At 44.7% G+C, this 22,881-nt stretch overlaps 1 protein-coding gene across 3 annotated transcripts in view; it reads left to right on the top strand.

The window, feature by feature from the left end:
• SCRG1 (stimulator of chondrogenesis 1) overlaps nt 1-21,563 on the top strand; it is a 249,313-nt gene extending 227,750 nt beyond the window's left edge. For all 3 annotated transcript variants that reach the window (XM_044297159.1, XM_044297167.1, XM_044297176.1), the window contains 2 exons: nt 16,867-17,142; nt 20,475-21,563. In XM_044297159.1, the coding sequence (XP_044153094.1) occupies nt 16,910-17,142; nt 20,475-20,529 (288 nt within the window). In that variant the 5' untranslated portion in view covers nt 16,867-16,909 and the 3' untranslated portion in view covers nt 20,530-21,563. The remainder of the gene's footprint in view (nt 1-16,866; nt 17,143-20,474) is intronic.
• Nucleotides 21,564-22,881: the final 1,318 nt, after the last annotated feature.

Below are 22,881 nucleotides of genomic sequence, written 5' to 3'. Positions count from 1 at the left end.
TAACTATCGAGATGTATGTGTATTTCTATCATCATTATGCAGGAAGAGAGCAGAAAGGATGGGAGTAGTTAAATATTAATTGTGATTGATGTGGTGTAATGAAACCTCCCTTTGCTCTGTACTTACGTTCAGTAACTAACAGTTTTTGCCTAACTGATACCAATGTAACATAAAGTCTTGCTATGTTCTTTAGGGTGCATTCACACGACCGTAACTCTGGGTCCACATCCGTTCCACAATTTTGCAGAACGGATGCAAACCCATTCATTTCAATGGGGCCGCAAAAGATGCGGACAGCACACATGGCCCGGCAAAAAATATAGAGCATGTCCTATTATTGTCACAACCAGACAACTGAGAAGATCTGACAGAAGCCTTTCAGAACCTCCTCCTTGAGTTTTCTTTGTTTTTGGCTTTCAGTTCCTCATCTCGTTAGCCTCTCTCAGATGTCATGTAGTTGGACTGATTGACATCCCTTTAAATTCCTCCCCATAATGCATTAGTGTGCGGTTTATACAGCTTCCTGGAGTGTGTGTGCATGCTGATCCTATTTCCCAGTTCTTCTACAAGTTAAGTGTTGTACATTCTTTTGTGATTTTCTGTTTGCTGGATCCCAGGTGACCCTTACTCCCTCCGTGTCTAGTGTAGGGAGCCGGTGGTCGTGTCCCTTCACTATTGTAGGGTTGCCTGGCCCGGACCTGAATGTTGGTGATCTGGTGTGGTTGTCTACCAAGAATATCAAATTGAAGGTTCCCTCCTGGAAGTTGGGTCCTAGGTTTATTGGGCCTTACAAAATCCTGTCTGTCATCAATCCTGTTGCCTACCGTCTTGATCTTCCTCAGACTTGGAAGATCCATAATGTTTTTCATAAGTCCTTATTGAAACCTTATGTTCAACCCATTGTACCCTCGCCTTTGCCTCCTTCTCCGATTATGGTTGATGGGAATCTTTAATTTCAGGTCTCTAGGATTGTGGATTCTCGTCTTGTCTGCGGTTCTCTCCAGTACCTCGTTCATTGGGAGGGTTATGGTCCTGAGGAGAGGATGTGGGTCCCAGTGACGGACATTAAGGCCACTCGTCTCATCAGGGCTTTCCATAGGTCCCATCCTGAGAAGGTGGGCTCTGAGTGTCCGGAGTCCACTCGTAGAGGGAGGGGTACTGTCACAACCAGACAGCTGAGAAGCTTTGACAGAAGCCTTTTTTAGAACCTCCTCCTTGAGTTTTCTTTGTTTTTGGTTTTCAGTTCCTCATCTCATTAGCCTCTCTCAGCTGTCATGTAGTTGGACTGATTGCTTCCCTTTAAATTCCTCCCCATAATGCATTAGTGTGCGGTTTATACAGCTTCCTGGAGTGTGTGTGCATGCTGATCCTATTTCCCAGTTCTTCTACAAGTTAAGTGTTGTACATTCTTTAGTGATTTTCTGTTTGCTGGATCCCAGGTGACCCTGACTCCCTCCGTGTCTAGTGTAGGGAGCCGGTGGTCGTGTCCCTTCACTATTGTAGGGTGCTCAGGTGTTATATAGTCGAGGTACGAGGATATGCGATCATCCACCATTGGGATTATCGCATAGGCTGAGCAGTAAGGGAGAGAGCCAGGTCTGATGCAGGGGTCTCCCTTTTTGTTCCTTAGTTTTGGATCCAGTGAGTCATATATTCATTTTGCATTGTCTTGTTTCCTGTACACCTTCCGTGACATTTATTGTCTACAATCATGGACAAAAATCAGCATTTTCTATATAGCGCCGGCCCTGAGTGTTCTGCAAAATGCGGAACGCACGCAGGCCGGTATCCATGTTTTGCGGATCCGCAACCGCAAAACACTTACGGTTGTGTGAATGTAGCTTTACTCAGCTGCAGATTGGTGCTATTGGTCATATTATACAAGAAGTACTATACATTTAAAATCATCATTATCATCCTCTATGGTTGTATTGTAGCCTAGTCAAGGATTCAACTTGAAACTCCAGAGGATAAGACATAAGTTAGGCTACTTTCACATATGAGTTTTGGTTTCAGGTTTCGAGATCCGGCAGAGGATCTCAAAACCTGACCAAAATGTTTCCGTTTTTTACTACACATCAGGATGCATTTGTCCCGTTGGGATTCGGTTGTGTGAAATCGAATCGGAACAAACTGGATCCGTCACTAAATACATTGAAAGTCAATGGGTGACTGATTCGGCACCATTGACTTACATTGTTTTTAGTGACGGATCCAATTTGTTCCGTTTCGATGACCGGTCACAAAACCACAGCTTGCAGCGGTTTTTTGTCTGGTCACAAAACAGAATGCTGACGGAACAGAGGACATCCTGATGCATCCTGAACGGATTTCTTTCTATTAGGAATGTATTGGGACAAAACTGAACAGTTTTGGCTTGGTTTTGAGACCCTCTGCCGGATCTCAAAACCGGAATGTCAAAACACATATGTGAAAGCAGCCTTATAGGCCAAGCGTCTCTCTCGCTATCCAGTATGACAAATGATAATTCTGACCTTTCTTATTGTATTCAGTCTTTTTATTGTATTCTGTCGGCCAGCTTTCATCGCCATTGTGCCCAGTGGAATATAATTAGATTTTCTTGATGTTGATTCAGATATGGTTGCACAATCATCTCACACAACTTTTTGCTGTGGTTACACAATTATTTCTCACTAATTTATTTATTATTTGGAGAAAATCATTTCTCCAATTGGTTGTGTATATTCTTATGTGTGCTTTTACAGAAAATCTGTCATCTGACGGGCTGTCTGTAATCCCTCTCACCACCACAGGGGGGCGAGCACTGTAGCTTCATTATGTAACTGAGAGCAAGTCTCAGTTATCAAGCGCTCTGTTATGCAGGGATTACTCAGAATGCTAACCACAGAGCTATAAAGCTGAGTACGGATGTAAGAGAGATACTCTATGGTGAAAAACCTTGGTAGAATTTTCCCATGTATTATGTATTTATATATAGCAGAAATATTTTATATATAGTGGTAGAAAAAAAGGCAGCACTCCAACATAACGTGAAAAAAGTGGATGGTTTTTGCATGATTATACAGTGTCTCTTCAATTTGTGACATGATTACAAAAAGTCATCCTTTGTTTTGGGTTATCTAGTGCATAAAATCCATAAAGTGGCATGATCCCCATTAGTGAATTAATCAGGTGTATAGAAAAAAATCAATTGTGCATAATTAAAACAATTAAAAATCACTTTGTAGTCCATAGGCAAGTCTCACCAGGAGCTGGAAAACCACGAGATCTAGTTCGGCGTAAGGAAGCAAGGTGCTTGCATGCACCACCCGTCCGTACTCACGCGAGAACTCAGAACCCACAGTAAAGATGGCCGCCGTCTATTAAGTATTCAGAGCGCATGCGTCTGCCCATAGAGTTACGCAGCCAGCATGGGCCGTATTAACATATTGGTCACCTAGGTGACCATTAACAAATCATGTTCCATGGATATCATATAGCGATCAAATACCAATAGCGGAGGAGATCCATGTTGGTAGGGGGGAGGTGTCCTGAAGAGAGCATCAGTCACCAGCCCACCTAGAATAAACAGATCACCGCGGCCAGCACCAATAAGGTGTCGGACGCTGTCATTACTGTTATTCACCCAACAGTGGAAACCACCATAAATAGACCCAAGGTTAACACTCAATGAGGCTCAGAGAATATCTCAGTTATTCCTACTACACAGAGTTTATAAAACTCATTTATTCCTACAAAATGTACTTTTTTTGTTCTCAGTTTTTGGGGGGCGTCCTTTGTAATACACATGGAAGAGCAGAAGCTAAGGTCCTTTATAGGACAGCACTGTTTACTTTAACCCTTCATGTCACTTGTCTAAGCACATAGCAATAAGATGAACTCCTCATCAGTGATGAGCGGCAGGGAAAATATTTGAATTTGCGATATTTCACGAATATTTGGGTGAATGTTCTTCATATATTCGCAAATTCATGAATTCGTGATTTTCAGTCATTATTTTCGTGATTGTAAAAATCGGCAATCGAAAAATTTGCGATAAAAAATTTGCGATAGGAAAATTTGCGATCAACACTACTCCTAAAGTCAAAGATATTGCAGCCTTCTCATTGGCCCACAAGCAAGAAGCAGTGAGGGATCATGGGTACTGATAAAAATAATCTAGAATATTCGTGATTACAAAGATATAGCACTATATTCTAGATATTCGCGAATTCTCGAAGTGCCAATATTCGCGATAACAATTCGTGATTAGAATATTCGCGGTCAACACTACTCCCCATATGTTTGTAGTGCTTTTTGGACTACAGGAAAGAAGAATTGCATAGGTAAATTAACACTTTCTTGGATATGTTTATATTGTACAATTGTAAAATTTGAGCATGTACACTAGCTTAGGCTAAGTTCACACTTCATTTATTTGGTCAGTTATTTCTATCAGTCAGGCCTCATGCACACGACCGTTGTTCTGGTCCGCATCCGAGCCGCAGTTTTTGCGGCTCGGGGGCGGACCCATTCACTTCAATGGGGCCGCAAAAGATGCGTACAGCACAGTGCTGTCCGCATCCTTTGCTCGGTTCCGCAGCCCAGCAAAAAAAAATATAACATGTCCTATTCTCGTCCGTTTTGCAGAAAGCAAACTGGCGGATTCCGTGTTTTGCGGATCCGCAATTTGCGGACTGCAAAAAATGGAATGGTCGTGTGCATGAGGCCTTATTGTGAGCCAAAATTGTATGATTTTGCTAATTTATGACGTAAAGTCATGATTTTATGAAAGACATGGAGGCGAGTATTGCTTATCTTTCTTTACTGACAATCCACAGCAGCAAAGAAAAAAATTGGAAGATTAACATATCTCCATGGCAACAAAACCTCCTCCCTGTTCCCCTACAAATAGTCTCTGTAACAGGAAACCCTCCTCTTTCTTGGCAGATGCCACACCAACTCTTCAGGAACACCGAAACAACAGCCGCGAACTGGACGAACTGGAACTACGAAACTGGAACCATTAAGGCTGATCAGAATACATCCGATTGGAGATGAGTAGTTAGTCACCCTGAAAAAAACAGATACACAAAATCACATAGAGGGGATACTAAGACCCACCAAAGCAACCTGCGCATGTAAGTCAGCAGAGAAGAAATACCAATTGTACTAAAACACAAGCAGCTTAATACATGCATAAATAATACAGTAATAATAATCAACCTGAATAAGTTAAAAAAAAATGGGGAAGGGACAAATGATAGAGGGAGGGCAATACTTGCCTCCGTGTCTATCATAAAATCATGACTTTACGTCATAAATTAGCAAAATCATACAATTTTATTTCAAGACACGGAGGCTCATATTGCGAGTTCAAAGCTGATCAATGACTGCTGCAAATACATGTGGAGAAGGGCGAAAATAGAACTCTCTAAATGTGGAGACCCTGGACCAGTCCGCCACCTTCATGACGTCTTCCAGGCGAGCACCCGCCGCGATCATAGAAGTGGAAGATGCACTCCGAGCAGAGTGGGCGGAGAAAATAGAAGTATCAACTTCTGCCAGGGACATAACCCACTTCACCCACCGGGCCAAAGTCGTGGTGACAACCAGAGCAAAAGGCCGGCAATAGGAAAGGAACAAATGAGGAACCCCACTAACACGATGAGATAAAGTCCTAGCCTCATACTCGCGCAAGCAAGACACCGGACAAAGAGTCGGAACCGCAGGGAAACATGGAAAGGAGACCGAATGAATCTGAGTCTTAGTCCTCCGAGAAATATCGAATGTGACGCCCTCGGGAGAGAAAAAATCTAGCGTCATAATCCAAAGCTCTAACATCAGACACCCTCTTACAAGAGATGAGGCAAAACAAAGTGACCAGCTTAGCCGACAGCTGATGTAAAGAGAGATCCGAATTGGAAGGCCAGGAAGAGAGAAAAATTGAGAACCAGCAAAACGTCCCACATGGCAGAGACGAGGCCTGGGAGGACGGGACATCCTAGAACCCTTGAGTAAACGACATATCAAAGGATGTTGGCCTGCAGGACGACCATCAAAGCCCTGATGAAAAAAAGAAATAGCCGACCTGAAGAGATTAATAGTTCTGTAGGCTTTCCCATCCTCAAAGAGGGAAGTAAAGAACTGCAGGATATCCGCTACAGAGGCTGAAACAGGATCCAAATCCCGTCCCAGGCACCAACTAGCCCAAGATCTCCAGGCCGCTCTGTAAGCCCGTCTGGGGCCAGGGGCCCAAGATTTCTCCAGTAGTCTCCAAGTCGCTTCCGAAAGGCCGCTGTTATCCTGGGAACACCCGATATCCTGCAAGCTAGCAGGCGAAGGGAGCTGTCTAGAAGGAGAAGATGCCGACTGTCTCCTGGGCCTAAGAGAAGGTCTGGAAGGACCAGCAAGAGAACGTGTGGAAGGGTAAGTAGTTCCAACAGGTGGGGAAACCACGATTGTGTCGTCCAAAACGGGTCAATCAGGATGATCTCCGCAGACTGGAAACGAACCTGACTCAGAACCTTCGGAATCATTGAAAACAGAGGAAAAGCGTAACGAAGGAATCCGGACCAGTCCTGAAGAAACACGTCCACAGCTTCCGGATCCGGACGCCAACTGAAAAAACGTGGCAGTCGCTTGTTCAAGCGGGAAGCGAACAGGTCGATACAAGCAGGACCCCAGAGCGAGGAGATGGCAGAGAACACCCGCGAGTCTAACTTCCAGTCGCTGGCATCCTGAAGATAACGAGAACTCCAATCCGCCTGGATGTTGTGCGAACCTGGTAGCTATTCCGCCCTGACCGTAAGATCCTGACTCAGGCAGAAAGACCAGAGCTCCTTGGCCAAATGTGAGAGCATGGGTGAATGTGTACCGCCCATGGTGTTGACATAACGGACAGCAGACACGTTGTCCATGCGTAGTCGAATGCAAGCCTTGGCCGTGTTCTTCGCAAAACTGCGGATAGCAAAGGAGCCAGCCAGAAGCTCCAGAGAGTTGATATGCAATGGAGACTCCTCCACTGACCAATGACCCCTGGTCAATATGCCTTTGCAGTGAGCCCCCCAGCCGAGCAGACTGGCATCGGAGTCCACTGTAAAATCCAGACGAGGACCGCAGACCGCTTTCCCATTCCAGGCCTGAAGGTTGCCGATCCACCACCGAATCTCGTCCCGAGTTTCCACATCCAAGGAGATAAGATCCGCGTACGACGCTCCTTCGCGTAAATGTGCTATCTTCAGGCGTTGCAGGGCCCAAAAGTGCAGAGGAGCCGGGAAAATGGCCTGGATGGATGAGGACAGAAGGCCGATGATCCGAGCTAGATGTCGTAGAGAAATCTGTGGTACCTCTAAGTGTCTTGCGCAACTCCTTGCTCTTCGTCGCTGGAAGGCTGAGCGTTTCCGATATCGAATCCACGGAAAAACCCAGAAATTCCATGACCCGAGCCGGGATCAGAACCGTTTTGTCGTAGTTGATGAGAAAACCCAGCCCGGATAACAGATTCAAAGTGAGGTCCAGGTGTAACAGGAGGGTCCGTCGGTCCGGAGCCAACAAGAGGATATCGTCCAGGTATATGATAAGTCTCACCCCCGACTGCGAAGACAGGATACCACCAGTCGCATGAGCTTGGTGAAGCACCACGGAGCCGAAGAGAGGCCGAAGGGTAGACAGGTGAAGCGCCAGCTCTCTCCCATCCAAAGGAAGCGAAGGAGGTCTCTGGAGGACTCCTCCACGGGGACAGTAAGATACGCATCTTTGAGATCTAGCTTGACCATCCAATCCCCTTGGAGTAGGAGATCCCTGAGGAGGTGGATTCCCTCCATTTTGAAGTGCCGATATCGCACATACCGGTTCAAGGAACGCAGGTTGATGACAGGGCGCATCTGACCGCCCTTTTTTTTTTAACCAGAAAAATAGTGCTCAGGACGCCCCTGGGAGAGCCCGGAGCGCGTTCGATTGCCTCCTTCCCGTGTAACTCCCTGAGTTCCCTGTCTATGTGAAGGCGGGACTCCGAGGATACAACCATCGGATGGGGAAGAGGACACAGGTTCGGAAAACCCACCAACTCTATGTGGAAACCCAGGATCGTGGATAACACCCAAGTGTCTGTGGTGATAACGGACCATGCACGAGAAAAATGTCGGAGTCTGCCCCCTACACAATGTGGAGAAGAAAGGAGAAGGGGAGGTGGGGTACTTACCGACGGGTCGACGTGATCCATAGTTCCCTCTGAAGCCTCTACGACTGGGGGGCACCTCATGACGGAAAGAATCCCGTTGGCTGCCTGGAGTCCTGGAAGTAGGTCCTCTGGGTGAAGGAGCGGTGATTGTAGGAGCCTCGACCCGAGCCCCGGGTCTGAAAGGAGGAGCGGCCGGACAGACGGCCCCTGGAACTGCCGGCCCTGCTAGAGAAACGGGGTTGGAAAACCCTCTTCATTGAGGATTGGGCCTTGTCAAGGGCCGTGAATGCTCCAACGAACTTGCCCATGTCTTTGATGAACGAGTCACCAAAGAGGAGCCCCTGTGCCTCGCTACCTGACTCGGATAGGGCTAAATTCGCAAGTTTGGGCTCGATTTTAAATAAAATAGCTTTACGTTGCTCAATTGAGAGGGAGGTATTGACGTTACCGGCTATGCATATTGCCCGTTGGGCCCAACCACAGAGCTCCTCAGGGTCAATTGGCTCCTTAGTCGCTCTGGCTGCCTCAGCCATTTCAAACATTTTTGTAAGAGGGCCGAACACGTCCAGGAGTTTGTCCTGGCACGCCTTGAGGGAAGATTCTAAGCCCTTTCTGGGATTCCAGACGGTTTTTGCAAGGAATTGGACCATCTTAGGGTCCACGACAGGCGTCTCGCAAACCTTGTTTGCAATCAAGGGCCGAGGGCATTCGGCTTTAAGTTTGTTGCGGGCCTCCTTACTAAAAGGGTAACGGACCCTAGATTCCAGGTACTGAGCTACATGGTCCAGAGGGAGCCACTCAGCAGACCTTGGGTGGTGCAACGAATCTGGGTCGAACAACCGCTCCCCTGAGGGGTCAGTCAAGGGACCAGGATGGCCCTGTATAGCCTCTGACGCCGAAGTCCCTGCCGCCGCAGCAGAGGGAATGGTAAGGGGCCAGTTGACTTGGGAGTCCGACAGGTTAACGTCAGGGAATTCCGCATCCTCATAACTAACCTCCTCATCCTCAGAACCGATATCGGATCCAGAAGCAGAATCTGCTTGCGCTCTAGCGCATTTCCAGCTCCTCGCCTTTTCTGCCTGGCAGGACAAGGCTCTTTTGCGCGATCCGGGCACACTCTCATGGGTGGCAGACACACCAGTCAACATGGTTCTGGAGGCAGGATGGGAAATAGGATGAGGTTGGGATGCAACCAGAGGTGGAGGGGGCTGTGCCTGAAAGGCTTCAGCAATAGATTTTGTTAATGAGTGGGACATAGACCCCATGGCCGCCATGATCGCCTCTGAGACGGACCTTTGGAATGCGTCCGCTAGGGATGGATCCAAAGTGGAAAGAGTACCACAGGGACCCGGGACTGTAGGATGGGAGGGAGATCCCACTTCAGTTAACTCAGGCTGTGTCTGCCTGGGTGGCAATTGGGACATGGCTACAGGCACAGAGGGGTACAGTAAATATGTATGGAGGGAAAAGGCAGGACTGGAGCTAGCCGCCAATGAGAGGCAGAAGCTGCAGCCGCAGGGGCAGAGGAATGGTAGAGAACGGTACCTAATTTAACTAACTGGGGTGAGTTACCCCACAAGACGCCGCAGACGCAGAGCACGGAAGGATGGGCGCAGGAAGAGGGGCGCGGCTAGAAAAATTGCGCGCCCCGAAACCGGAAGTAAGGGGGAGTGGTTACAGAGCTCCCCAGAGTGAGAGGACGGCGCAAGAAAAGGTGGAGAAGATGGCCGACGAGAATCTCGCAACGAGCGAGATCTCGGCAGCCCCACAAGAGCCGGACCGAAGATGGCCGGTGCAAAGAAAGGGAGAGGACTACGGGCAAATAGGAGGGAAAGCGGCCAGACCGCAAGGGAAGGGGACAGGAAATACAGCAAGGGGAGAAAATGGGGGAATAACAGTAGGCAAAGAAGCCCACAAGGGGCGGCAATATGAACAATACCTATGGGGAAAAACGGGATAAACACCCAATAAGCTAAGAATAAGCTATAGAAAATAAAATACCCACAGAAAACAACCTAAATGGAACAAACTCAGCGCCCTAGACAAAAGCAATAGCCAAAAATTGATATAAAATCAGATAAAAATTCTACAATGTAAGACACAGAGAAGTACTTAACTGACTGTGGCAGCAGCAAAGAAAGAGGAGGGTTTCCTGTTACAGAGACTATTTGTAGGGGAACAGGGAGGAGGTTTTGTTGCCATGGAGATATGTTAATCTTCCAAGTTTTTTCTTTGCTGCTGTGGATTGTCAGTAAAGAAAGATAAGCAATATGAGCCTCCGTGTCTTGAAATAAAATCTGTAGTGAAGTCTACACAGAGATAAGGTGTAACCATATGGAAAGATCATGTACATGTATGGAATATAATGTGTGCATGATGGTGCAGGTAATGAAATACTGCCAGACTGTAACATATTTAGTAATACTTTACGAAACAGAAGAGTGTTAGAAAATGTTATGCAGAAGAAATTGTGCCGGCGAGATGACATTGATCTATCAAGGGATTTGTGCCATTTTGACATACAAAAGTCTCACTCAGATATTGGAATGACACAGCTGTTAGGCCCCTTTCACACAGGCGAGTTTTCCGCGTGGGTGCAATGCGTGAGGTGAACGCATTGCACCCGCACCGAATCCAGACCCATTCATTTCTATAAGGCTGTGTACATGAGCGATTTTTTTCACAGCCGGGTCTATATTCTGTGTTTTTCACAGCAAGTGCGGATGCGGTGCGATTTTCACGCATGGTTGCTAGGAGACGATCGGGATGGGGACCCAATCTTTATTATTTTCCCTTATAACATGAAAAATAATAGCATTTTTAATACAGAATGCTAAGTAAATTATGGATGGAGGAGTTAAAAAAATAAAAATAAAAATTAAACTCACCTCATCCACTTGTTCGCACAGCCTGGCTTCTTTCTTCTTTTTTGAGGACCTGGGAGAAAAGGACCTCATGTGATGAGCGCAGTGACATCATCAAAGGTCCTTTTCTTCCATGTTCTCAAAGAAGAAGAAAGAAGACAAGCCGGGCTGCGCGAACAAGTGGATGAGGTGAGCTTAAATATTTATTTTATTTTTTTAACCCCTCCATCCCTAATTTACTTAGCATTCTGTATTAAGAATGCTATTATTTTCCCTTATAACCATGTTATAAGTGAAAATAATAAAATTTACACAACACCGATCCCAAACCCGAACTTTTGTGAAGAAGTCCGGGTTCGGGTCTGGGTACCAAACATGCCGACATTTTTCTCACGCGCGTGCAAAACGCATTAAAACGCTTTGCACTCGTGCAGAACAATTGCACATTTTCCCGCAACTCACCCGCATCCTATCCGGCCCTCACACGCGACGCCTGTGTGAAAAAGGGCCTTACTGTGAAAGTGAGCAGCACTGTGGTAACCAGGCAATCGTCACTACACAGTGTATGGAGCTATGTCCTTGTAGTGTCTGCTTCTGGTGAAAAAGTTGAGAAACAGCCTGGAGTCAGACCCCCACCAATCTGATATTGATGATCTATCCTGGTACACCCCTTTAATTCTAAGGTTAATTGTTTATTGTCTTTCTAAAACTAGAACTGTGTTCATGTGCATCATTTTATCTTGATCGTGCTGACACCAGTATTTAGTCCATCGCAGCTTTCATCGAGATAACATGTGCTGATACAAAAGGACATCAGTGATTCATGTTTTCTATTAAAGTGAATCACCATTTAGCATAGATGTTTCTGTAAAATCGTCTCCTTGTACAAGCAATTTTGTTGGTGTTTTTTAGTTTGTATGATTTTATTAATAATAATAATAATAATCTTTATTTATATAGCGCCAACTTATTCCGCAGCACTTTCCAATTCCGGGGTTCATGTACAAACAATCATAAATCACATAGCAACAAACAAGTCAATAATTAGAACAAGAGGAATGAAGGCCCTGCTCACAAGAGCTTACAATCTATAAAGAGATAGGAGTGACACAAAAGGTAAAAGTGCTTGTTTTGTACAATGGGCTATATATGGAGAGGAATCATATCAGGGGATGTGATAGGCTATTACAGCTAAATGATAAAGTACATGGAAGATATATGGTACTATATTGGACTGTAGTATTCAGGTTAAATTGCCGTGTTGCCACTTTGTGATAAATAAGTGGGTTCTGGGTTGCAGTTTGGGTACTCGGTCTGTAAAAGTTTCACCATCACTGCTTTAGGGTCTGTTAATCTAGCGGCAGGTGAGCACTTCTTCACCTGTGGGGACAGCGCCCCAAAGAAGAAGCAGAGATAAATTGATTCATTAGAATTGATTCCCACAGCAATACTAAGCATGTTACAAAAACTGTAATGGTTTTTGCTTGATTATTGTTTTAGTAACAATGTTGGTCATTTACAAACATTTTTGCACCAGTTTTTGCATGACCACATTTTTGCGACTTTTTTAAAGGGATTCTGTCACCTCCCCTAACCCAAAAAACGATTTTAAAGCAGCCATGAAGCACAGCTTACCTGGATTAGGCTGTGCTCTTTGATCTTGTAATCCGTCCAGCAGTTTCTGCAAAAAACGACTTTGATTGATATGCAAATGTGTCCTGAATGTGCCCAGAGGGGCGTTTTGTTCCTCTTAGAGAGCCCAGTAACGCCCCTCTTACAGTGCCCAGCCCGCCTTCCTTGCACTGTCTATCCGCCCCCAGCCTGCCACAGCCTCTCCTCCCTCTCCTCCCCCTCCCTCACGCCGAACGAACTCTCGCACAGGCGCAGTACCCACTGAGGGCTGCGCCTGTGCGATCAGCAGGAGACTGAGGGCAGCAGCTTCATCCTCGTCACTGGGCATGCGCTGAGCCCAGTGACGTCCGATGCTCGCTCTTCCCTGCTGACTGAGGGAAGAGCGAGCATCGGACGTCACTGGGCTCTGCGCATGCCCAGTGACGAGGATGAAGCTCCTGCCCTCAGCAAAGCCAGAACAAGGAGAGTAAAAGACCAGCAAAAAGGGATCCTCAATAACTTTGCAGAAAATTGTAACTTTTACCATAAAAGAAAAAAGCTTGAAAGTTAAAATTCGAGTGGGATTCAAACCCCAGCCATTCTATACAGTAATCAGCAATGTTTCTCATTTTTCTATAGAAATGCACTACTGGAAAGACTAGGGCTCTGATTTATCATACCTTCACTCCAGAATTCTGGCATCAAAAAGTCTCAAAATAGGGCTTTTGTGACTTTTTTGCACTTGCGCAAAATGTATGCGATTGTGCAAAAATTAGCGACTTTTTACACTCACTTGCGCAAAATTTTGCTACCTTTTTCATGTCTACACCACTGACTCCAGTTTTGTAATATGGGTGGAAAAGTGGCTGTGGTTAGATATGTTAAATAGTTTAACTCCAGATTTATCATTGAGACTTTTTTCTAAAGTCGCAATCTCACGCCAGCTGGAGGGTGGAGTAGAATAACTGGAGTAGCTTCTCTAGACAGAAGTGTTAGGCCCCTTTCACACGGGCGAGTTTTCCGCACAGGTGCAATACGTGAGGTGAACGCATTGCACCCGCACTGAATCCGGACCCATTAATTTCTATGGATGGGGCTGTGCACATGAGCAGTGATTTTCACGCATCACTTGTGCATTGCGTGAAAATTGCAGCATGCTCTATATTGTGTATTTTTCACGCAACGCAGGCCCCATAAAAGTGAATGGATGCGGTGCAGATGCAGTGCGATTTTCACGCATGGTTGCTAAGGAGATGATCGGGATGGGGACCCGATCTTTATTATTTTCCCTTATAACATGGTTATAAGGGAAAATAATTAGGGATGGAGGGGTTAAAAAATAATAAACAAATTTAACTCACCCCATCCACTTGGTCGCGTTGCGGATCTCCACTTCTTTCTTCAGGACCTTTGATGACGGACCATGTGATGAGCGCAGTGACGTCATCAAAGGTCCTTTACCGAGGTCCTGAAGAAAGAAGAGGAGATCCACTACGCGACCAAGTGGATGGGGTGAGTTAAATTTGTTTAATATTTTTAACCCCTGAATGGACATTTTACTAAGCATTCTGTATTTAGAATGATATTATTTTTCCTTATAAGGGAAAATAATAAAATCTACAGAACACCTAACCCAAACCGGAACTTCTGTGAAGAAGTCCGGGTTCGGGTCTGGGTACCAAACATGCAGATTTTTCTCACGCGCGTGCAAAACGCATTAAAACGCTTTGCACTCGCGGGGAAAAATTGTGCATTTTCCCGCAACGCACCCGCATCTTTTCCCACACGTCGCCTACAACACCTGTGTGAACCCAGTCTTAGGTTTAAGGACAATCCAAATTTATCAAACAACATGAACCATTTGATAAATGTGGCACAAAGTACTCCAACACAGACTCAAGCAAAACTGACTTTAAATATTCTCCCAACGATAAATTCCCCCTAGATTTTTTTATGCCTAATAGTAATATTTCTTTCTTCACAGGCACAATAATCATTGTCACAGTGCTGTTCACGGTGACGTTTTCCGTGTAGGCTGGCTGCATGCGCCCTTGCGTACTGGTTGCAGGCTGAAATCCTGTGTAGGCTGGTTGCTAGGGGTTGTGTGCTGGCTGCGGAGTCTGTTGTGAACCACCTGTGTATGTTTGCTCTTACCGTATCTGCGGTGTCACGTGATGTTTCTGATTGTCTGTGGTGCCCGGTTGGTTGTGCAATGGCGTACTGGCTGCGGGTGTTTTCCGTGTATGCCGGTTGCCAGGGGCAATGCCCGGTTCTGTACCTGTGTATCCTGTTGTTCTGAGCTTCGGTTCTGATAAGGTTAACTCTCTCTGTCTGTTGTGCCTGGGTGTGGCTTTCCAGGTGCCTCGTTACCCAGCTATGTAGACCTGTGAGCTGTGGTTCTGGGGGTCAGTCTTTGTTAGTCTGTGGCTGCTAGGTGTAGCGCCTTGCATCTGTTCCTGGGGGTTTTCCATCTACCCTTCTGCGTGGTGTCGCCTGGTTTTGTATCAAGTGTCTGTTCTCCGGTTCCTGTTCTGTTGTGGTGTTCATGTCATTTTCTGATCTGTACCTGCCCTGTCTGATGTATCATGTTATGGTCTGTTATCCTGTTCTGTTCTATGTATCGCCTGGCAGTGCGTAACTGGATCTGAGAGCCTGGCAGTGCGTAACTGGATCTGAGAGCCTGGCAGTGCGTAACTGGATCTGAGAGCCTGGCAGTGCGTAACTGGATCTGAGAGCCTGGCAGTGCGTAACTGCATCGGAGAGCCTGGCAGTGCGTAACTGCATCGGAGAGCCTGGCAGTGCGTAACTGCATCCGATGTATTTTGTCCCATGTCTGTCCTGTAGTGCCTTTGGCTTCTGTCCCTGTTCTGTTCATGTCTGCCTGTTCCATGTCCTGCCTTCGGAAGAGGGTTCCTGTGGTCCCCGGAGTGGGATTGCCCTTTCTCTGTTCTGTGCAGCTCTGCCTGGGGCCGCTTAGCTTCTACTGCTTGCGGCGCAGGTAACTGCTTCTGTCTCTGCTCTAGCCTGTTCTATGCCTTGTATCTCTGATCTGTGGTTCTCTGTGTATTCTGTTGCTCCTGGTTACATCTCTGTCTATGTGTAGCTCTGCCTGGGGCCACTTTGCTTCTATTTGCTTGCTGCACAGGTAACTGCTTCTGTCTCTGATCTGCCTGTTTGTATATGCGTCCTGCCTGTACCTAATTCGGGTACCTCCTGGTCTGTCTGGGCCAGCTGCTACTGACTTGGTTAATGCTCTGGAGTGGCCCCTGGCAACTAGCTGGCCCAAGCTTATCCTCACCATCGGAGGCTCTAGTGAATACCAGGTGTTGCTTAGTCATGCCCCTCCGGAGTATTGCCAGTCAGTGGCACAGTGGGTCCACACCTGCTGTTCCGTGTAGTGCGCCTGTGCGTACGTCTTTTTGTCTTGATGCAGCTCTTGCTATATGTTGCTGATGGTCTGTTTTACCTGTATACCGGTTCCCTGGCGTCCCGGAGGTCTGTCTTGGGCCACCTGCACGTGACAATCATTAGTTACTCTGTAGCTTTTTAAGAACAGCGAACCATGTCTTCACAATGGAGCAGGTCTATAAACAAATGGTATGTCTATTGTCTGGGGTTCAAATCCTGCTAAGATCTGGAATTTTCTTTTTACTATAAGTTATGAAAGAATAATATAATTTTTTACTTTCCAGTTTTCACAGCTTGTATGGGGCCCTGAAAATCCTTGTGGCAGCATTGAGTGAGGGAGAAAAGGTCATACTCTTAAATAATGAAAAATAGGAATGTATGAAAAGAAGAATGTATAAAAATAAGGTTCCTGTGATTACTAATGCAGACACATATATACTTCTCCTTTGTCATATTAAAGTTGCAAAAAAGGATCCCAAGCCCCATTCCTTCTCACTAGATGATGACCACAGTAAAGAGGAGTTTGGATTGGCGATCATGCATGCATACTGCCACTTCCATTCAAAGTCTATAGGGCTGACAGACAGCTGAGTACGGCACTCGGGTCTTTCCATTACACCAACAGACATTGAATGAAGTAGCAGGACGCATGCCCACTGCTCCATTCAACTCTTCACTGTGGAATGAAGGGTTTGGTACCCCCCTCTTGTGATCAGAGCAGGTACCAGTGGTGGGGCACTCGCTGATCCTACTTTAATTATCTATTGGAGAGATGCTGTTTTTTGTAGGATATCTCATTTGCCACCCCATTTACAGATGCACCATTAATTCATCTTTCAGGTGGAACACGTTTAACACAGCCTATATAATCTACAGTACAACAATGAAGATTGTCCAAGTAGCATTGCTCCTATGTGTTGTGTGGGGAATAAGTGCTACTCCTACAGGCCGCCTCTCCTGTTATAAGAAGATCTTAAAAGATCGAAACTGTCACAATATTCCTGAAGGAGTAGAGGATCTCCCACTGAATGAGAACCGCCAGGACCACTTTTTGCAGGGAGCAGGATGTGAAATGGTCTGTTACTGCAATTTTAATGAACTGCTCTGCTGTCCAAAGTAAGAATTGTCCTTTTCTGTCTTTTATATTTGTGATTATTTCATTTTCCTTTATAATTCATGCATTTGATTTCCACAGTAGAGGGACATATTCAGGTTACTTAAGCCATTGCAGGCCTGCAGCTAAATCCCCACAATTCACATTTAATGACCTTGTTCTTTGCATTATATAATGCAGTAATAAATATCACAAGACATTTCCTATTGCAAAATCACAAGCTCAAACTCTTCATTTTTATTACATATATGTAACCACAACACATACGAGGAAGGACTATCTATTGAAATGATGAGTTTTCTTTGAGTACATAAAATGTGGCCAGCATTTAGACAGTACCTAACCCCGCTAAGGGTATGTAATAGTACATCACTTGCTTTGACTGACTAAATAAGGAGTTAGTACTTGACGTGGGCATCGGTCATATACAATCAATGTACTTCTAAATTTGTAATAGTTTAGACTTTATAACCAGCAGAAAACTAACACTGAAACTAGTATAGATTTTTCTGGACGGCGTTGGAGTCTGTGTCTGAAAAATATCTTCTGTGCTGACATAGAAAGGAAGCATTACTCAGGTATATTATCAATCTCTGGGAAGCATAGCAGGATACAGAAGTTCTACTAGTAATAACTGCTCTATACATTCCCTGGGAGAATCTTCATCATTTCAAATCCGTCAAAACATGTAATTACAAATCTATCCTTAAATTTCCTCCAGTACTATTGAAAAGGTTTCTTAAAAAGAATGGTGGGATACTGGAAGCAGAAGAAGCAACAGCTATTATCAGAGGAGTAACTTGTAGCTCCTGGGTCCCAACTTCAATTCTGTGCCTCCATTAACAATGAAGACTGGCTATATAGTGTGGTTTTTTAATAGTTAAATAAAAGACATCTCCAGCCTAATTGGCCACACAGTACTCGGCTGAAGCTGGCCGCTCCCTGAATGCCTCACAACGGCACCATGTGGTCATACCCTAATAGGGCCCTCCACTTTCACTGTAGCCATATAGATATGCCTCTTCTACCAGCCCAAAGGATTCTAGGACAGTCGTGTTGAACCTGTCAGATTATGGAGGACCTTAAATGTGACCCTTAACTCCTCAGAGGAATGCAGATAACATTCAGCCATGTCCAGAATAAATATATACTCAACACAGAAATTGCAGCATCAGTCGTGAATTTATGGAAATCACAAGATCAATAGACCTGTTAATGATATGGAAATAATAATAAAAAAATGGAAACAAAACATCTTAATTTATTTAGTATCGAAAAGGTCTCCAGGACTCATCATTGAAGACAGACTTCCATTTCAGTTTCCACTGCCATTTGTTGTGCACCATGACAGCCTTTGAGACCGGTGGCGTGAGGTCAGTGGAACACCTGTAGCTGGACGTCTGTCTTGTAGCCCAGGTTTGTGCAAACATCTTCTGATAGTTTGTGTAGACACTGTTTGCTGCCCTAGGCTTGGGATGTGACATCAAATTGCACTTGCAGCACAGATTGGATCACTGTACACCATTCTTTTAATGTGACAATCTGTGCAGAGGTTCGTCTCTGTGCAACTCTTGCTGTCATTCCAGTTTGTCGTTTTTCTCCCAACCATTGGGACATGCAGCGTTGAACGGTGCTGACATCTTAGCCTATGTGTGTAGCAATTTGCCGGAGTGATAAACCAAGGTCTCTGATGTTGAGGAGTGTATATGTATGTGGCCTAATATTGATACAATGGCTGTGATGTCACAACAGTTAGGACCATCAGAGTGGTGCCGCTGAAAAGTTGGGGCATTGAATGGGTATAAGTTATTTTTCATTTTTTTATTTTATCACATTGCCTACTCATAGCCAGCAGCAGTGCAGTAATTACAATTGTATGTCCAGTTCACTTGCAATTACACTGCAACACTAGCCCCTCAACGAGCTGATTGGTGGGGGTGCCAGATGTCCAGCCCCTGCCGATCTGATATTGATTACCTAGCCTGAGGACAGACCATCAATAATAAGCCACTGCATGACCCCTTTAATCTGCTCTGCTTCAAACAAGATTAAAGAGGTTATTCAAGGTTTTTAAAAATGTGGTTAAGAGTAGGCAATGTGATAAAATAAAAAAGAGAAAGTAACTAATACTAACCTAGTCAATCCCCACCGCCGCAGAACTACCACTCTGATGGAGCTCATTGATTCAGCAGCAATGACGTCACAAATATTGTTCACTTAATCGCTGCAGCAAATCACTGTAGATCATGTGACCGGAGAGACCAGTGATGGGTTGCAGTGGTCACATGAATGGTGTACATTGCAGTGGTATTTTTACCTACTTAAAAAAATATATATTCTGGATCTCATCAAAGAATTTATGTAGTTTCTATATTACTGTGAATTAGGTGTTCCATATATGCTGTAGGTGCATCAATAATTAAATGGCAATAGATTCCCAAATTATTGTCTATATTTTAGTTTAGGGAATAACTGATGTCAGTACTCTACAGACAGACTCAGCATCTTTATGTATGAAATTCTACCGCTTGTAGTGCACACTGTATTTTATTTAATGAGCTCAGAGCATAGCATGAAAGGGAAATGAAGCAATATTTGTAATATATGAATTTACAATGCCTCTTAGAGTATGAGAAAGTAATATCATTTTCTGGATTTCATTAAAAGACTAGTGTATTTGTGTATATCTACTACACTATTTTCTGGTTCTTTGAGACTTTATATCCCTTTACATTAAGCTAAAGGCAGGCTCATTTATTAGTAGTCAATTAGCTTTGGAGTCTATCGATGTTGGAATGGCCCTAAGCAAATTGCTGCTTCTACTGCTTCCTAATTAATACTAGAAGATTTAAGCCATCGACCTCCAAAGAACAAGGTCTAGAGACCTATTGAATATTATATCCCGATTGGACTTGCTTTTTAATGACGTTTGTAGTGTCAGGCAGCCTGCATATGGTAAATTAAGATTTGAAGAAATGAAGTGCTCCGTTCAGAACTGTATCTTCTCATGTTGCTGGCACAGAGGCTTCCTAGAGGCCCCGTCTTCCCATACACCAGCAGTTACAGTGAGGTTATTTGGCTGTGAGAGCACAACTGAAGTGCTATTATGTTCTCACAATGATGCCTCTGTTCCTTTCCCCTAAAGCATCAGCTTTTGAGCATGCTCAACTTGTATTAGCTTGCTGTCTACAGTGTCCTGAAGTGCCTGAACGTTGCCTTCACAAGCATCCACTTCAACAGTTTTCCAATAATAAATCACATCCAGCAATATTATCCATTTCCATAAAATGTTGGCAGTGTGTTAACTTATTCTGCACGTATTTTTGTTTTCTAGAGGGATTTTCATTGGGCCGAAGATTTCCTTTGTGATTCCTTGTAACACCCATTGATAAACTAAGCCACACTGTGCCCGAGAGAGACAATGACTGACACAGAAAACGGGAAGATTTCATAGTGAAACACCTCTACATTCCTTACTGCTCCTGCCAATACCAAACGTCTGACTTCCTAGATACAGTTTGACCAATGTTGAGATTTTCTCAAATTATTCTGCACTTCTCTATGGCAGATGACCTGAAAGCATCGTGCAATACATAGTTATGTATAAAACTACATGATCTAGCCAATGTTTACACCTGTTAGGGTGCCCTCACATGTGGCAGATGTTACCGAAAATCTCTGCACGGAAAATCAGCTTCATTCATCTGAATGGGCTTGTTTTGGCTGGGAGGACATGGATTTCTGCAAGCCTCATTCAGATGATTAGAACTTATTTTCGGTCACAGACATTTTCTGTAACAAAATTTGCCTTGTTTGTGCAGAAAGTGAATGGTGAATTTTAGAAGGCACTACCAAAGAAGAAGATACAGTATGCTTTCTGTAAATAGCATTTCTATGGAAGGGAAGCTGCAATTCTTTCAGTTGCCCCAATTACTTCCATCCTTATAGAAGTTCTCTGGGACTTAGCCTATCTTGAGGATTTGCCATCAATATCTATCAATATCAAATCCATGGGGATCCGACACTCGGGCATTTCCCCAAAACAGAAACTATACATTGGATGGATCAGGAACCACAAGGTTCTGTCCACCATGTAACTCTTCCCATTCAAGTAAATGGGAGCTGAGCTGCAGGAGACCACATAGTTGATTGGGCTTCCATCCACTCTATAGTTTCCGGTGCTCATGTCTGCCTAAAACAGCTCATTGGTGGGGAATGGATGTTAGAACCCAGTCAATCTGATATTGATGATCTATCTGGAGAATAGACCATCAATATCTTAATAATGGAAATCCCCTTTAAACCTGCCAATGGTTGCCTGTTTAAGACACCCTAAGGCCCCTTTCACACGGGCGAGATTTCCGTGCGGGTGCGATACGTGAGTTGAACGCATTGCACCCGCACTGAATCCTGACCCATTCATTTCTATGGGGCTGTTCACATGAGCGGTGATTTTCACGCATCACTTATGCGTTGCGTGAAAATCGCAGCATGTTCTATATTCTGCGTTTTTCACGTAACGCAGGCCCCATAGAAATGAATGGGGTTGCGTGAAAATCGCAAGCATCCGCAAGCAAGTGTGGATGCGGTGCGATTTTCACGCATGGGTTCTAGGTGACAGTCTATTCACTGTATTATTTTCCCTTATAACATGGTTATAAGGGAAAATAATAGCATTCTGAATACAGAATGCATAGTATAATAGTGCTGGGAGGGTTAAAAAAAATAAAAAAGTTAACTCACCTTATCCCCATGATCGCCTAGTTCCCGGTCGGTCTCTTCTTTAGCTGTGGCTAAAGGACCTGTGGTGATGTCAGATCACATGCTCCATCACCATGGTGATGGACCATGTGATTGGAGCATGTGATCTGACATCACCAAAGGTCATTCAGCCCAAGCCCACAGCTAAAGAAGAGACCGACCGGGAACTACACGATCATGGGGATAAGGTGAGTTAACGTTTTTTTGTTTTTTTTTAACCCTTCCAGCGCTATTATACTAAGCATTCTGTATTCAGAATGCTATTATTTTCCCTTATAACCATGTTATAAGGGAAAATAATAGAATCTTCAGAACATCAATCCCAAGCCCGAACTTCTGTGAAGAAGTTCGGGTTTGGGTACCAAACATGCGCGATTTTTCTCACGCGAGTGCAAAACGCATTACAATGTTTTGCACTCGCGCGGAAAAATCGCGGGTGTTTCCGCAACACACCCGCACATTTTTCCGCAACGCCCGTGTGAAACCAGCCTAAAGGCCCTTTTACACAGGCCGAGGACCGGGTCAATTATCAGGCATGAACATTTATTCAAACGCTCATTCCCGATAATTGCCCAGTCTGATGGTGCCACCAATCACTCAACAAATGAGCAAAACTCCAATCTGTCAGTGATCATTTTTTATGTGGCACATAAAATTGTTTGTGGGTGGCGCATCATCCTTTTGTGAATAGGCATCTGCTGCCAGCAAACAACGAATATGCATGGGGAAGAATGATCACTGTAGAGATTGTTTTTCCTCATGTCAATGCAGCTATCACCTCTTCTTACAGATCAGACAATGACAAATATTTAGTTCTTCATCATTGCCTATACATCAGTCCATGTAAAGGGGCATTTAGGTTTCCTTTCTAGGTTTACCAGACTGGATTTTCCGGGTGGATTCCTGTTTATCCCAGATATGAATCGCTGTGGATTTGCATGCTAAATAAAATATAGATGCTAATTGGCAGTAGAAATAAA

This window comes from Bufo gargarizans, chromosome 1 (assembly GCF_014858855.1).
Source record: "Bufo gargarizans isolate SCDJY-AF-19 chromosome 1, ASM1485885v1, whole genome shotgun sequence".
Lineage (NCBI taxonomy): Eukaryota > Metazoa > Chordata > Amphibia > Anura > Bufonidae > Bufo > Bufo gargarizans.
The sequence above is the reverse complement of the archived record's forward strand: the minus strand, read 5'-3'. Positions and strand labels throughout refer to the sequence as shown.